We start from the raw sequence: 17,360 nt of genomic DNA, 5'->3' as shown, positions 1-17,360 counted from the left end.
TCATTATCAGGTAAATTCATAAACATTTAGACATTTTAGTATAAAAATAATACATTTAATAGAAACTATTTGTAGCATACAAGCAATACATTGGTAAATCAGAACAATTACATTTTGAAAAGCAAATAGCACTTAATTGTGTTCATTTTTTTCTTCTCACGTTGAGCCTCTCTGCTGCTTTCACAGACAGACCGATGTCCACCAGCGCCTGTGGCTTTTTAGTCTTATAGGCAGGAGACTTTTTGATTCGCTGTCCTTTCAGATTCACGACGTGGGGCAGTAAAGGAGGGTTGCGCAAACAAAGTCCTGCTGCTTCAGGGGCGTGAGTCCTCAAAAACACCTGATCTCCTTCAGCTGCTGTCACGGCAACCCAGCCTGAGAAATAAGAAAAAATATGACATAAATTGAGGTTTCTTCAAATATGTTTAATATTTTTTATGGGTCCTGACTGGCCACATATTTAAGACTTAACCATGTGGTTTGGATAAAAGACTTACTAAAAACCCTTACAAAAGTACTGTAGTGGTAACAGTATCACTGCAGAAATACCATATGAGTATCATTAAAAAAAAAAAACCTGGTAATTCAAAGAATGTCTTAGTTTTATCAAGTACATTTTAAAAAATATCATAAAATTTGTGTTACTTTATTGTGGAAAAATACATTTTGGAAAAGTAAAAGTTTATTGTAAAAAAGTTAATCAAATTTCAGATTTGTCTCAACTAAACAATTAAATATAGACAACTGTCATAATGTGGAAAGGCACCAAGATCGAAAGAATTTTAAAGAATCACAAGATTTAACACATTGCTTAGTCTGCTTTTTTTGCTCGAAAATCATTCCAGAAAATTACCTGCTGATGAGATTTTGATGTCAGTAATTGCGGTGTTGCAGCCCTGCCCCTTGAGTTCAAAGTCTTGAGCAATAAGTGGTGGAAAAGTTTTCATGCGCTCCTCACCACCAGATGGGACCTTAAAACAATTTAGTATCATGTAGAATTAATTTTACTGATAAAGCACACACACACACACACACACACACACATATATATATATATATATATATATATATAGCTATGTACTGTACATACTGCAAGAAGGGTATTCCCAGCATGTTTCTGGTAGATTGTGTCAGCCTTGTCCAAATTGGTGATGTGAATCGGGATGCGAGATGAAGCAACAACTGTTAACCAGCATGAGTTTTTCCCCTAGAGAGAGTAACAGAACATTGAAACTATCTTGGTGCAGAGCAGATACAGCAAAACATTCAGTATTCCTAAGTCAAGCAGACGCTTACCTCCAAATAATCAATGCGTGCCAAAGCCCCCAAAAACAAAACCATACCAGGGTTCATTACATACGTTCTTGGTGTAATGGCATGTGTAGGAACCACCAGTTTCACTTCCTGCTCATTCAACAGGCTGAGAACCTGGAAAGTTGCATGTTGATTGATCATGGCACATGATTCATAATGATAGATGTTTTAAAATATGGGTAGATAGAAATGGTTGCAATTAATATGAACACAATTATATCACATTATGTGAGTACAGTTTGAATGGGGAGACTCACGTCATGTTCTTTCATGATGCCTGGGGTGTCATAAAACCAGTGTGCATCTTTAATTTCATTATAGGTGAGCTCTGCATCTGTGGACGAGTCCAAGGACGGATTCTGTTTAACACCTTCCTCCGCATCTTCTCCAAAGCTCAGACTGTCAGGATCAAATTCCACAAGGGCCTTCTTGAGTGACAGATTTGTTCGGAATGTCCTTCCAATATGACCTATAAAAAAAAAAAAAAAACAATGGTTGAAATGAAGAAAACTGCCTCCAGTTTAAAATCTAACATTATATAATAATAACATTTAATAATATGATTTTATTCGGAGTTAAATTTCCAATATCAGCCAATAGAGATAAATTAAAAGTCTCTAATATCAGCCGATAACCCATATGGAACATATACATATTGTGGATCCCTAAAAAACCCAAACTTTCAAACTCACCAACCAAGTATCCCTGCTTGCTGAATTGTTTAATTCTATTCAGCTCTTGAGGATTCATGTCATCCTCAGTCAAAAGAGACTCCTGTTTAAGTCTCTCTGCCCGCCTGAACATCCGGTAGGGGGTCGGGTTGATGATGGGAAACTTCAGCAGGTTTAATGTTGTTCCTAGATTTACAGAGGACAGATAGATGTGTCTATAGATATTTAACAGTTTAACTTGGGGCAGCAATATCATACATTAAACAGCTTAATCATTCAAGCATACTAATTAAATGCTCTTTGTTCTCATTGTTGTGCCTTGAAACATTCTGTTCTTATATTCTTGTGAAACAGGACTGCAAACATTGCATTAGTCAACATATTACATATAATTTATACATTATTTAGCAACCAATTCAATATCTCACCAGGCCATGGAGATATAGTAGCTTTATGGATCACATCTGAGGCTCTGGATTTGCAATAATCAGATTCCAGTAGAGTATTAAACAGCGTGGATTTGCCAGCATTGGCTGTGCCGACCAAATACACATCTCCCTTGTACTTCCAGGTTGATTGCAGTCTTGATATAAGGTTTTCTATACCATATCCTGTTTTGGCACTGATGAGGTGGATATCTTTGGGATCACTAGTAGAAATGCCCATGGTGGCACAGTATGCCGCCAGCTGACGTCTGATACGTTGCAGGTAATTCTCTGCATCTCCAGGCAGCAAGTCTATTTTATTTCCTAAAATCACAATGTGCTTATTTTCCCCAACAAGCTCTGGAAGGTCTGGGATGATGGAGTCAGGGAGATCCAGAAGATCCACTATCAGCAGCACCAAAGCCTTCTCTGATTTAATTCTCTTGACAATCGCTCTGTACTCCTCTTTGGACATAGTGACGTTCAAAGCCTTCTGCTGGTGATTGATTAAAAAGCATCTCTGACATATTGCGTTCTTCAGTGTGTCCTCTTCAACTAATACTTTGAATTTCTCACTTGGCAGGTAACCTGGGATTTCGGGGTCGGTGCAGTGCATGAGGGCCCCGCAGCCAGAGCAACAGGAATTGCTGATTGCCACCTCCACATCAGGAGTGCCATAGATCTTTTGCTGCCTCTTCGATTTGGTGCGTCTGTCCAGTGGAAATCCTTTATCGTGGAACTCAATCAATGAGTTTTCCTGCAAATCAGACTTTGCAGAGCCCTTTATATGCTTCAGTTGCATTTCCAGTCCTTTAAGGTGCATGTCTTTGCCATGCTTTTCATGCACTGGCTTTGCTTCTGAATTGAGCTCATGTAAAAGAAGGTGTTCTGGCAGTTTATCATCTTCATTGTTCACTCGTTCATCAAAGTCCGGGAACACAAATTGTTCTTGTTTCTCTGGCTCAACTAATGTGTATAATTCCTGAGGTTTGTTTGATGCTGGTGTTCTAGCTCCTTTTTGACTACTGTAACATCTCTCACTTGAAACGCCACATCTGGATGATCTGCACCTCTGCTTTGTGGCCAAATGGGTTGCACAGTTTTTTGATATTAAGCTGGAATAAAATGACCGTGGAAACCGCCACATCCCTTCATGTTCCGTTGACAGCTGCGGTCTTGAAACATGTTTTAAGCACGGAAGAGAGTAGAACTGGAATGTCGATGCTCTTAATAACCTGTACATTATTATATGTTAAAATAACAGTCACATCGCTACAATTACTACAACCTTGAAAACAACGAACCCACGTGAGTGAATACAGGGAGCCACGCTTACAATATACGTCACAGGAAACATTTTTTGGACAAGGAATATTACGTGAATAATTTTAGTTTTTATGTAACATATTTTATTCAACATTCAAACTATGATTTACTACATCCTAAACGCGTAAATGTTAGTGAATAAATACATTTAAAAAAACACTTGCTTCGGAAGTGACGTATAATTCCGTAGACGTTTGTGTTGTTCATAGCGGCGCAGCCGCAGACATAAAAGCGCCGTTTAGTGGGGTGCGCGGATAAACTCCTTGTTGTTGAATCAGAATTCAAGTTATTCACCAGTAAATATCATGTATGATCAAGACGAAGGTATGTGTTTGCAATATAAATGCAATTTGTGTTTATTTATAGTTTTATTACAGTGATATGTGTGGTTAGATACTGTAGTTTCAAGCGTTAACACAACGTTATGGGCTAACAGGCTAAGCGTAGCTTTGTCGCAAATGGGCAGGTTATGCAAAACAAATTAACTTAATATTATAAAAATTCTAAATTGTGTATCTAGAACAGTATTTAATGCGAGTCTTCCGTTTTAGACTAATAGAGTGAAGGTATTGAATTTGTTAGTAAGCATAATTTGTTAGCAGCAATGCTGTTGTTAAAGTCATTGTATTCACTCTTTGTGTAAGTAAATAACTTTTTCAAGTTCTGTAATTACTGTAGATATCCAGTATGATGAAGATGATGATGAAATCACCCCTGATCTGTGGCAGGAGGCCTGTTGGATTGTTATCAGGTAAAAAAAAAAAAAAAAATCTGTTTAATAACTGTCATCATTGCTTATGTGCTGTAACTTTAATTATCTACCTATCTGTCTGAAGAATTCAGATGCAAAAGTGCCACCTGAAAGTTTCTTCACATTTTTGTCAACCTTATGTTTAGTTTCACTTATTTGTAAACTCACTTATGCAGTCTTTAAAATATGACCAATTTTAAACTTTATTGACATTGCTTTGCTTGGTTTTTTTTTGTTTTTTTTTTTTGTCAAATTTCTCTTTCTAGCTCATATTTTGATGAAAAAGGTTTGGTGCGACAGCAGCTGGACTCATTTGATGAGTTCATCCAGATGTCTGTGCAGAGGATTGTGGAGGATGCTCCACCCATTGACCTGCAGGCTGAGGCCCAGCACACATCTGGAGAGGTGGAGGAACCGGTGAGTGACTTGCGTGCCTTCTATCATATTTGTTTATGTGCCTGCTATCATATTTCTTTATGAGACTCTTTAAAATGTAATGACTGATTTTCATTTGATTTATTTTCTGCAGCCTCGGTACTTGCTGAAGTTTGAGCAAATCTACCTCTCCAAACCCACTCACTGGGAAAGAGATGGTGCTCCCTCACCTATGATGCCAAACGAAGCCAGACTCCGAAATCTCACGTGAGTGAAAAACCATACTATAGCATAGTGCTATTGTGAATTCACAAAGGATGCAATTCAATTAAATAAATATAAGCTTTTAATATATGTGTTTTAATTATTTACATGCATGCAGATTATGTGTGTCTCAGAACGGCTTCATTCACAATAAATGCTGCTCCATATGAAATGTAATGGAGCGCATCTCACACTCCATCTCTGCATATGCTGTGAGTTTGGGTTGCTTACAACGCCAAAACAGGAGAATGCATCAATATGTTTCTATGCGAAACATATGTGAACTGTTCATCGTGAAAAGTTTAAACCCTCGCTTGGGTTTAGTTTGCATGTTTTGATGTCCACATATTCTTGTTCAAGAAATTATAGTGGCTCTAACATTTCTATCGTAAAGAAGTGGCAAAATGTTAAAGATTAAGTAAACATTAAATGTCATTTTGACAATATTAAACAAATATTTGAGCTGCTGTTGGCACCCTCTGCATTTGTTATAATACATTATTTACATAAGATGGTATATTATGTATTTTAAGTGTTCTATAAAACCATATGATTAATTGATTTTGCTACTTTATTTGAACCAAATATTATTGCCTCATTGTTAATATATATGTATTTCAAGTCATTTTAAAGGCTTATATCCGATTACTCGATTAATCATCAAAATAATTCACTGATTACTTGATTACCAAAATAATTGTTAGAGACTGCCCTAAAAATATGTATGGGTAATCATGTAAGTTGCTTCAGTCCAGTGAGTTTTCATCTTGAAATATTACGAACAATATATGTTTTTTTTTTTTTTGTTTTTTGTTTTTTTTTAATTATACTAAAAGCCCATATACTTGCTGAAACAGGATGAATTATCTGTCAGATGACAGAAAGCATGTAGTAGATTTTGTACAACAGCAAAATTTTGAACATATTGATAATTTTGAGACCTTAGAAATTTGAGCATTAAATATGCTGCAGTAGTCTTTATTAGAGCTGCACGATTCTAGGTAAATTGAGAATCACAATCATACTATTATTTTTATTTTATTTTTTTTAAATAGAGATCACAATTCCCCCATGATTCTGAACAGACAACTAAACATAATGTAATTTCTAGAGGTTCTTACAAAATGTTAACTTCTGCAGTCTATTTAAAAATGTTTAAATCTGTTTAAGAGAAATCTGTTTGAATGAATGATTCAATGTAAATACTTCACTTGTTTTATGACTGGATGAAGCAGTGTTTTTGAACGAATCTATTAAAGGTCCCGTTTTTCGTGTTTTTTTTTGAAGCTTTGATTGTGTTTATAGTGTGCAATATAACGTGTTCATGTTTCGTGTGTAAAAAAAAAAAAAAAAAAAAAAAAAGTATTTTTCACATAATTTACTTATCTGTATACCGCTGTTTCCACTGTCATAAAAACGGGCTGATGACTTCTTGTTCTATGAAGTCCCTCCTTGAGAAATACGTAACGAGTTCTGATTGTGCCAGCGGTTCCTGTGTTGTGATTCGACAGCAGCTTAGCGTTCCTTGCCCGGAAAGGTCACGCCTCTTACCATAACGTGTGCTGCACATAGTTTTACATGTGGATTATTGTGGTGTTGTGCTGAATGAACACAAAAGACAATAATTCCTGAGAGACTGAACTCTTTAACCTCAACAAGCAGCGACAGAAAATGTACAACGTTAGCACTCACTCAGAAGAGTACCTCATACGGAAAACAGCCATATACATAAACACAGTCCCCTCTTGTGGCCATTATGTGCACTGCAGTCCAACATTAACTATTGCAGTAAGGATACCACAATTATAATTTTCGGGAACCGAGTTAAACATAAATTGTAACCATTGATCTCTAAGTACAGCGTCCCTGGGAAGGCCAAACAAAGGTGATTGGACTGCGGGATGAAAATAACAGCGTTTCGATGACATGGCGACAAACACACTCTACAAACGCAACTCTTGCTCTTCTCCGTGGGAGCGCAACAAGACCACGCCCCCTTTTTTGTGTATTCCTGTGGGCGGAGGTTAGTCAAACTGTTTTAGTGACGTCATTAAAGAAGGAAGTAGAGGGATGTAGTTCAAACTGGCCGTTCGATGTAGGCGACTTCTTCTGTTAAATAAATTATCTCGCTTGGCATTGAACTTTGAGCTTTAAAATTTTGACAGATTTTATTTATACTCTAACAACAACATTACACACTAAAGTTTGAAACATGGGATCACGAAGAACGGGACCTTTAAATGAATGATTCAATGAAAAATACAATTTAAGTCACTTGTTGCCACCTAGTGGCATAACAATGTAATAGATACAACCTTTATTTGGGCATCGTTATTTTCAAAAGTTGATTTACTCTTATTGTGATCGCTATCGTAGACATCAGTGTTTATATCTGAACTATAATTTTTATCCCAGTACTTATGTGATAATCTGAATTATTGTAACCCAGAATGGTACTGTGTGGTTGAAAAGACTTTGTGAATCTTTCATACCAAATACATGATAACTGTAATCACATGCTGTATCTGTATGGCCACTGTGGCTTGCAGGTATTCTGCCCCTCTGTATGTGGACATCACAAAGACCATCATAAAGGATGGGGAAGAGCAACAACAGACGCAGCATCAGAAAACGTTTATCGGCAAGATTCCCATCATGCTCCGTTCTACATACTGTCTGCTGAGCGGCCTGACAGATCGTGATCTTTGTGAGTTGAACGAGTGCCCGCTGGACCCTGGAGGCTACTTCATCATCAATGGTTCAGAGAAGGTCAGTTTTGTTTCAAAAACACAGAATTACACACACAATCACAGAATTATATTGTAAGTGAAATAATTTTTCTTGTGCAAATAATTGGTCAGTTGAAGTATAACATAAATTGTTGTATTTTAAATCTTTTGAATTATGTTTTAATGGTCTGATATAGATTCAAAATAATGTCTCTCATTGGTCCAGGTCCTGATTGCTCAAGAGAAGATGGCCACTAACACAGTGTATGTGTTTGCCAAGAAAGACTCCAAGTATGCTTACACTGGAGAGTGCAGGTCATGTCTGGAGAACTCCTCCAGACCCACCAGCACTATCTGGGTTAGCATGATGGCCCGTGGAGGACAGGTCAGTATCTGCTGACTGTGAGCAAGTATTTCATTGAAGATTGAGCCAAGTTGTGTGGTTTTTTTTTTGCATTCATTAACTATTTGAATCTTATGCAAACATTTTCTTGTATTTTTTTTTCTTCTGTCCAGGGAGTAAAGAAAAGTGCCATCGGCCAGAGGATTGTATCCACTCTGCCGTACATCCGGCAGGAAGTTCCCATCATAATTGTGTTCCGTGCTTTGGGATTTGTGTCTGATAGAGACATTCTGGAACACATCATCTATGACTTTGATGATCCTGAGATGATGGAGATGGTATGTCACATTAAATGTACAAATTAAGCAATCTTTTTATTATTATTATTATTATTATTATTATTATTATTATTATTATTATTATTATTATTATTATAATATATATATATATATATATATATATAAATATATATTTTTTTTTTTTTTTTTTTTTTTTTTTTTTTTTCCCTTTTAATTTAGAAGCACAATGTAATTTTAATGGCGCACTCTGCTTTTTTTTCCCTCCAGGTGAAGCCATCTTTGGACGAGGCATTTGTGATTCAGGAACAGAATGTGGCTCTGAACTTCATTGGCTCTAGAGGGGCTAAACCTGGTGTCACCAAAGAGAGAAGAATCAAATATGCTAAAGAGGTTTTGCAGAAGGAGGTGTTGCCACATGTTGGTGTATCAGATTTCTGCGAGACTAAGAAAGCATATTTTCTAGGGTAAAATAGCTTTATAATTTTATCCTGTTGGCTGTATCTAACATGTACACAAAAATACAGTAAAACTGTACAATTTAAAAAAAATTTTTTTAAATTTTTTTAATCAACTTAAATTGTAATATACTGTGAAATTTATTACAATTTAAAACTAATCTGACTGAAGTGCCTTAAAATGCAAGGTGTTATTCAGTGTGTTGATGTAATTTCCAATGAATCAGGAAGTCAGGGTGGGACATATTTAGTGGCTCATCCCATTTTATTTATTTTTTTAAATAAATAAAATAAAATAAAAAAAGAGTAGTAAGTGTATGTGTAATACAGGGCCTAAAATTAACACTCGCCGAGCACCAAATGCAACTAAAAATTGGTGTTGGCGAGTTTATGAAGCGGTGTCAGTCGCCAGTTGGCAGGAACATTTATATGAATTCTAACAATGCAAAATTGTAAGAATGTGAACAAACGATGGTCAACAAAAAGTTAGTTTTAGGTCTCACACATTTTTCTACTTTTCAAATATTTTGTGTAATATGTAAAAACTGATTGCTTTTCTCTTTTAGTTACATGGTTCACAGACTACTGTTGGCTGCTCTGGGCAGACGAGAGCTGGATGACAGAGATCACTATGGCAACAAGAGGCTTGATCTTGCTGGACCCTTGCTTGCGTTCCTTTTCAGAGGGTAAGAATAAAAAAAACCTTCATTAAGCATTTCAAGGTGCTTTAATAAAATAATACTTCTGCATGTTTCAAGATGACATCACATCCAAAGTTGAAATATACATGTCTGTTTTTCCCAGAATGTTTAAGAACCTGCTGAAGGAGATCAGGATCTATGCACAGAAGTTTATTGACAGGGGGAAAGACTTTAACCTTGAGCTGGCTATTAAGACCCGCATCATTTCTGATGGGCTCAAGTACTCCCTGGCCACAGGCAACTGGGGGGATGTGAAGAAAGCCCATCAGGCCAGAGCTGGAGTATCTCAGGTAATGTGCTTTTTGTTCAGTTTAAGTCTGTTTACTTTTTTTTTTTTTTTTTTTTTTTCAATTTATTTATTTATTTTTGCTCTACTCTGTACAAATACATACATTTATTAACTTTTATTGCTAACACACTATCCTCATTGACATTTTTATTTTATTTATAGGTGTTGAACAGGTTGACTTTCGCCTCCACTCTTTCCCACTTGCGCCGTGTAAACTCACCTATAGGACGAGATGGCAAGCTGGCCAAACCCAGGCAGCTTCATAACACACTGTGGGGTATGGTGTGCCCTGCTGAGACCCCAGAGGTAGGACCCTTTAATATTAGTATACATGTGACCTTCGGCTCAAGTTTTCAATGAGATGATTAAGATGGAGTGAAATTGTTTTGTTGCAGGGCCATGCTGTAGGTTTGGTGAAGAATCTAGCTCTCATGGCCTACATCTCTGTGGGATCTCAGCCTTCCCCCATCCTTGAGTTCTTAGAGGAGTGGAGCATGGAGAACCTGGAGGAAATCTCCCCTGCTGCAATTGCAGAGTGAGTGTCATCCTGTTCTATAGGGGGCAGCACCACACTGTTGAAATCAACACGCTTCACAAGCAAAACATTTTGTGATTGCACAATGCTGTTCATGTTTTTTTTTTTTTTTTATATCTTTATTGAATTTCTACAATATAATTTGTGTTTGTTTCTTTAGTGCAACTAAGATTTTTGTGAATGGTTGCTGGGTGGGTATTCACAAAGACCCTGAGCAGCTGATGAACACTCTACGGAAGCTGAGGAGACAGATGGACATCATTGTGTCTGAGGTGTGACATTACATTGCCCTTTTGTTTTTGCACCACTCCAGTTTAACATTTATTTGGCGTACATCACCTAATTGTGATCTTGTTATCATCATGGTCCAGGTGTCAATGATTAGAGATATTCGTGAGAGGGAGATCAGGATCTACACCGACGCTGGGAGGATCTGCCGTCCACTGCTTATTGTGGAAAAACAGAAACTTCTGCTGAAGAGACGACACATTGACCAGCTCAAAGAGAGAGAGTACAACAACTACAGGTACGTACATTTGTGAAGAATATAATCTCAGGCTGTTTTCAGATTCCTCCTGTTCCTCTATAACGGAGTATCTGTCTCTTATGTAGTTGGCAGGACCTGGTAGCCAGTGGTGTGGTTGAATATATTGACACACTAGAGGAGGAAACTGTAATGTTGGCCATGACCCCTGATGACCTTCAGGAGAAGGGTGTGGCTTATTGCTCCACCTACACACATTGTGAGATCCACCCATCCATGATTTTGGGTGTCTGTGCCTCCATTATTCCCTTCCCTGATCACAACCAGGTAATGTCCCATATAATACCTATTTACACCATGCAATATTGTGGATATATTAACATTTTATTGGATTTTAACATCTGTAAACCCAAATATGATATTTCAGTTTGAGATTCTCTAGTATAACTATTTGTAATTGAAGAACTTTCATAATGTAGCATATAAATGATCTCCTGTTTACAGTCTCCCAGAAACACGTACCAGTCTGCTATGGGTAAACAAGCTATGGGAGTTTATATCACCAACTTCCATGTGCGAATGGATACCCTGGCACATGTGCTCTACTACCCCCAGAAACCCTTAGTCACGACTCGTTCCATGGAGTATCTGCGTTTCAGAGAGCTGCCAGCAGGTAATCCATTTCTTATATTGAACTGCATCTATTTCTACACTACCATTCAAAGGTTTGGAGTTGGTAATCTTGTTAACATTAGTTAATGCAATGTGTATATATAATACATTTCTAAGGTTACAAAATATTCTTATTTCAAGTAAATGCTCTTCTTTTCATCAAAGAACAACTTTTTGAGAAGAAAAAAAAAAAAAAAAAATTTCCACACAAATATTCAGAAGCAGCACAACTGTTTCAACATTGATAAGAAATTGAGCACCAAATTGGCATATTACAACAATTTCTGAAAGAGTCATGTGACACTGAAGACTGGACAAACGGCTGCTGCCATCAAATAAATAATTATGTTTTATCTAAATATAAATGCAGCCTTGGTGAGCATGAGACTTCTTAAAAAAAAAAAAAAAACTTTTGAACTGTAGTGTATCAATGATTCAGACATCATTTTAACTTCAAAAAATGTAATGTATACATTTTTCTTAAAAGGTATCAATTCCATTGTGGCTATTGCATCATATACTGGATACAACCAGGAAGATTCTGTCATCATGAACCGTTCGGCTGTGGATCGTGGATTCTTCAGGTATCTGATACTAGATTTTAGTTGGCAAAATCAATGCGAATCTATGCTTAAAATTGTCTTTCACAAAGATCAAGTTTTGATTAAACTGTCTGTTATCTCAGGTCTGTGTTCTACCGCTCGTACAAGGAACAGGAATCTAAGAAAGGCTTTGACCAAGAAGAGATTTTTGAGAAACCCACCAGAGAGACCTGTCAAGGTGGAATTTTACTCTTCTTTTGATCCTAGCAAGTGACAATGCATCATGTAGCATCATATTATTTTTCTGTCCTCTACTGCATGAACAAAATCACAGCCAGTCAGACGATACATTATTATATATTTTTCTGCATTGGTGATTCAATAAGTTTTGAGTTTGAAAATCTTGTGTAATGCTGTTGATATTTGCAGAAAACCTTCAGATTAAAATGGAGATGTGATTTATTGCTGGATGTTTTATCACATCCTGCTTGGCTAGAACATGGTATTACAGAACCTTTTTGCAAACTGTGTTACTAACATTTCTGTTTTTTTCTAAAGGTATGCGACATGCCATCTATGACAAGTTGGATGACGATGGTTTGATTGCTCCTGGTGTGCGTGTGTCTGGTGAGGACGTCATCATTGGCAAAACAGTAACACTTCCCGAGAATGATGATGAGCTGGATAGCACGAATCGTCGCTACACTAAGAGAGACTGCAGCACGTTCCTGCGTACCAGCGAAACCGGAATCGTTGACCAAGTAATGGTCACGCTAAACCAGGAGGGCTACAAGTTCTGCAAAATCAGAGTATGTGCTGATTTCAATCTGAATGAGGGTGTTTTTTTTTTTTTTTTTTTTGGCCAATCTTTAAGGAATATTTCATTCAAATATGAAAAATGTAAATTTTCTTTGTGCAGGTCCGTTCAGTTCGTATACCACAAATCGGAGACAAGTTTGCTAGTCGTCACGGTCAGAAGGGTACCTGCGGTATCCAGTACAGACAAGAGGTAAGTGTACACTACAGTTCAAAAGTTTGGGGTCGGTACGATTTTATGAAATGTTTTTGAAAGTCTTTTATGCTCACAGAGATGAGAAATGCCGTAAAAATATTATTACAATTTAAATTAAATGTTTTCTTTTTTAATAATATTTTATATTTTACTTTATACAAATTAAGAATCTATCGCTATTTATCTATTGCTCTTTTGGAATTGTATTGAATCCAATTCGGGTCAATTTGACCCAGAAATCAAACAGTGCACGAGGGTTAAAAGTAGACATTTCAAGATTTCTATAGATATATTTCTCATCTGTGAGGCAAGTAACCTATATCCTGAGCTTCGGTTTTTTTGTTTTGTTTTGTTTTTTTTTTTTTTTTTAAGGGGCTCCAGTTCAGGGAGACTAAGGTAGTTGTTTCCGCTGTTGTCAGGAAAAAAATACAAGTGATCACGCCGGCAAAACTGTAACACTTCCCGAGAATGATGATGAGCTGTATAGCACCAACCGCCATATTGGCCATGTTGTGCAGTAAATCACGCTATACTTTAGCTTCCACACTCTGCACAAACACTTGGATATTAGCCTAATAGCGCACATTTATCTAGGTTAACGTTAGAGCGAGCATCCATGTAAAGTTGCTACTACTTGCGTGTTTCAAATGACAATCCATATTTGTGGTCGATGGATGATAGACGAATGTTTAGATTTCTTGCCCCACATACTGTATCGACCACAAGGACGGATATCTCATCTTACTGACTCAAAACTTGCTTGATGGGAAATGTAATGTTGTAGTGCTCATTCACACAGCTGAATGTGTATGCTAGCTTTGTTTAGTCTAGCCTGCAGCTGAAGGTCTGTACACAGGATGTGGCTCTTAAAAAGCTCCTGATAGCAGAGAGACTCTCACAGCTGAAGGCATTGTAAACAGTCACTGTGAAACCCAAACGCAGATACAGTGCATGTCTGACCTGAGCTGTGAATTTTCCTCTAGGATATGCCGTTCACATGTGAAGGAATCACCCCAGATATCATCATCAACCCTCACGCCATCCCTTCCAGAATGACAGTCGGCCATTTGATCGAGTGTCTGCAAGGGAAGGTACTTCGGTTTTCTGCTCCAAATCCACCGTGTTGTGCTCATCTTTCCAACTCGTTGTCTACATTAGTGACATGTTTATTCTGGGAACATGTGTTTGGACAAGTGCACTACAAAGATTCTAACACTGAATCATGTTTGCATGTTTGGTTCTTTGTAAATTTTACAGAATTTAACAATTCTTCAGATTCCACTTAATGATTCTGGTGTCTTAATGTTTTTTTTTGGTAAGGATTAAACCTTCAACAGTTAATAAATAAAATAATACACACAAAACAAAGGGTTTTTATACATATTCATGCACATGGAATTTTGATAACCCTTTACAATAAATTCCCATTACTTAATGTTTAGTTAATGCAATAAAGCGCTGCTTCAAGTCGAACACACCTAAGGTCTTTTTTGACTCAAGTTTTATACTGGTTTGTACCAAAAACTCATAAATTTGAGACTTGGTTTGACCGTCTTAGTGACTGTTAACTCATAAGAGCCAATCGTTTGGGAATCAAACTATACTAGTCATACTTTTTATTTCATGCAATACAACAATCAGTAGAAAGATGTGGAAATGAAACCATTCTGTTCCATTACAATGAATAAGAACCAATAATTCACAACCCTGGTCATTTGTGTTAAATATGGAGCAGTTCTGAACACTTTATTTCCTTTTCTGTTCAGGTTTCTGCTAACAAAGGGGAGATTGGTGATGCCACGCCATTCAACGATGCTGTGAATGTACAAAAGGTCTCCAACCTGTTGTCAGAATACGGTTACCATCTGAGAGGCAATGAGGTGATGAGCTCCTACCTGTCAATGTGATGGCACTGTTAAAGGTGCTAAAGAGGGTGTTTTGTTTTATAAATTTTTGCAATATTACTTGAAACTGTCTTTACTAACTGATAAGACTATTTATTAGGTGCACTGAAAGGAATAATATTAATATACATCATCTGTGCATGAGGTAGGGCCTTAAAAACAAACGGCCAATCGTTTATGCGATCATTGCGTAAACGATTGGCCATCTGGCTTGTCAATCACTGTTATGACGTTCCTTGTGCGAGACCTGCACGGCTGCGTGCTCCAGTAACTTTACACACTCTACAGGCGCTGCATGCAATGTTTTTATCAGGAGACAGGAGTAACAGCTGCAGATTATGAGTTACCTGCGGTGAGTCCGACATAATGAATCCACTAACACGACACAGCGAATGCCGGTAGTAAACAAACACTCGTGTTCCAATACTCATGCACGAGTTTTGGGAGGCGTTCCCTCGAAATCATACGCATGCGCTCATTTCAAAAACTCACTAACAGTCTTTGGTTTCTCAGTCGACAAAAAGATCCTCTTTAGCACCTTTTTAAAGGGATAGTCCACTCAAAAATGAACATTCTGTCATTTACTTCACCCTCATGTAGTTCCAAATCTGTATGACTTTCTTCCGTGAAACATAAATGAAGATAAGTTGTGATATTGTTTTGGTTCCTATTGACTTCTATTGTGTGGACAAAACACTGGAAATAAATAGGAAAAACTGTTTTGTTGTCAACATTCTTCAAAATATCTTCAAAATATCTCTTTCATGTTTCACAGAATAAAAAAAAATTATACATGTTTGCAATGAGATGAGAGTGAATAAATAAAGGAATAGTCAAACTAAAAAAGGTGTTGAAACACTGTTCTAATGGTAGTATTTATTGTTGCAGGTTTTGTATAATGGCTTCACTGGCCGTAAACTCACCTCACAGATCTTCATTGGACCCACATACTACCAGCGTCTAAAACACATGGTGGACGATAAAATTCACTCCAGAGCCCGTGGTCCGGTCCAGATCCTCAACAGACAGCCCATGGAGGGTAGATCACGGTGAGATGGCAGCACTATTATACTTGCAATTTTTCATGCATAAATCACCTATCGGGTCTTATCATGATTTTCTTTCCCGCAGTGATGGTGGGCTGCGTTTTGGAGAGATGGAACGTGACTGTCAGATTGCTCACGGTGCCGCTCAGTTCCTGAAAGAGAGGCTTTTTGAGGCCTCTGACCCATACCAGGTCCATGTCTGCAACCTGTGCGGCCTCATGGCCATCGCAAACACCCGCACGCACACCTATGAATGCAGGGGCTGCCGAAACAAGACACAGGTGAGCAAGCACTGATATCTGGTCTGACTGGGTCAGGTGGTCATAAGTCGCCATGAAAAGACATGTCACGCTACAAATTTTCTAAATATATGTTATTGATTTTATGACTGATTCATCCATGCATTAACTCTTAAAGGGATAGTTTACCCAAAAATGAAAATTGTCATCATTTTCTTACCCTTAGGTTGTTTCAAATTGGTATACATTTCTTTGTTCTGTTGAAAACAAAGGAAGATATTTTGAAGAAAGTTTGTAACTTGGCCGCTTTGGGTGAACTATCCCTTTAACTCTTTTGAGACTTCTCTCTTGAGAAGTCCAGCATAAATCACCATTCATTTAGTCTTCTTAAACACTGCCCCTTTCTCACAACCTAGTAAAAGCTTACATTCACATCTGCCTCAATCCAATCAACAACCCATGGATCGAACTAAAGCCCTGCCCTATAATTAGCTTCTTTTTTGATAATAATTTTCACTGTTCATCGCTATACAGAAGAAAAGCTCTGTCTCTACTTCTCTATTTCATTAAATCTTTAAAAGCTCAGGGATAGTTGTTGGTTCAAGTAGCCAGCCATAAGCTTTTACCTTAAAGGGTCTAATGTGCATATTATAGAACTCCTATCAATATGTTAAAATGAGCTATTTCATGACCCCTTCCCTCTGCTCTTTTTAGATCTCTTTGGTGAGGATGCCGTACGCTTGTAAGCTCTTATTCCAGGAGCTGATGTCTATGAGCATTGCCCCACGGATGATGACCAGCTAAACGGTCACTTAGATGAATAATGGAAAACAGGAACCAGGAGCAAATCATAGGGAAAATGATTTTGAATAGATTCCAACAGCACTTCCTGAAGTAGCTTCTGGGCTTGTGTACTTTTTATGTTTTGTGTTGCTATTGTTCTGAAACATATGTTTTGGCTGTTCAGCCCAGAATAAAATAAAG

The 17,360-nt window shown here is 37.4% G+C and overlaps 2 protein-coding genes across 2 annotated transcripts; one reads left to right on the top strand and one right to left on the bottom strand.

The window, feature by feature from the left end:
• Positions 1-4: 4 nt before the first annotated feature.
• Positions 5-3,841, bottom strand: noa1 (nitric oxide associated 1). Its single transcript, XM_067389721.1, has 7 exons — positions 2,414-3,841; positions 2,007-2,171; positions 1,572-1,783; positions 1,297-1,428; positions 1,091-1,207; positions 854-971; positions 5-375 (listed from the first exon to the last, which is right to left on the bottom strand). The coding sequence occupies exons 1-7, from the start codon at positions 3,651-3,653 to the stop codon at positions 143-145; spliced, it is 2,217 nt and encodes a 738-aa protein (XP_067245822.1). The 5' UTR covers positions 3,654-3,841; the 3' UTR covers positions 5-142.
• A 90-nt stretch (positions 3,842-3,931) lies between these two features.
• On the top strand, positions 3,932-17,355 carry polr2b (RNA polymerase II subunit B). Its single transcript, XM_067389708.1, has 25 exons — positions 3,932-4,060; positions 4,415-4,487; positions 4,754-4,904; positions 5,017-5,129; positions 7,676-7,895; positions 8,082-8,240; positions 8,372-8,536; positions 8,765-8,961; positions 9,519-9,638; positions 9,757-9,943; positions 10,105-10,248; positions 10,338-10,477; positions 10,638-10,749; positions 10,849-11,003; positions 11,090-11,288; positions 11,466-11,634; positions 12,121-12,217; positions 12,319-12,413; positions 12,734-12,984; positions 13,095-13,184; positions 14,171-14,278; positions 14,954-15,067; positions 15,980-16,140; positions 16,223-16,418; positions 17,091-17,355. Exons 1-25 carry the CDS (start codon positions 4,042-4,044, stop codon positions 17,178-17,180), a joined length of 3,525 nt encoding a protein of 1,174 aa, XP_067245809.1. The 5' UTR covers positions 3,932-4,041; the 3' UTR covers positions 17,181-17,355.
• Positions 17,356-17,360: the final 5 nt, after the last annotated feature.

Source organism: Chanodichthys erythropterus, chromosome 1 (genome assembly GCF_024489055.1).
Source record: "Chanodichthys erythropterus isolate Z2021 chromosome 1, ASM2448905v1, whole genome shotgun sequence".
NCBI lineage: Eukaryota > Metazoa > Chordata > Actinopteri > Cypriniformes > Xenocyprididae > Chanodichthys > Chanodichthys erythropterus.
Note: the sequence above shows the minus strand (reverse complement) of the source record. Positions and strands in the feature narration are given on the sequence as shown.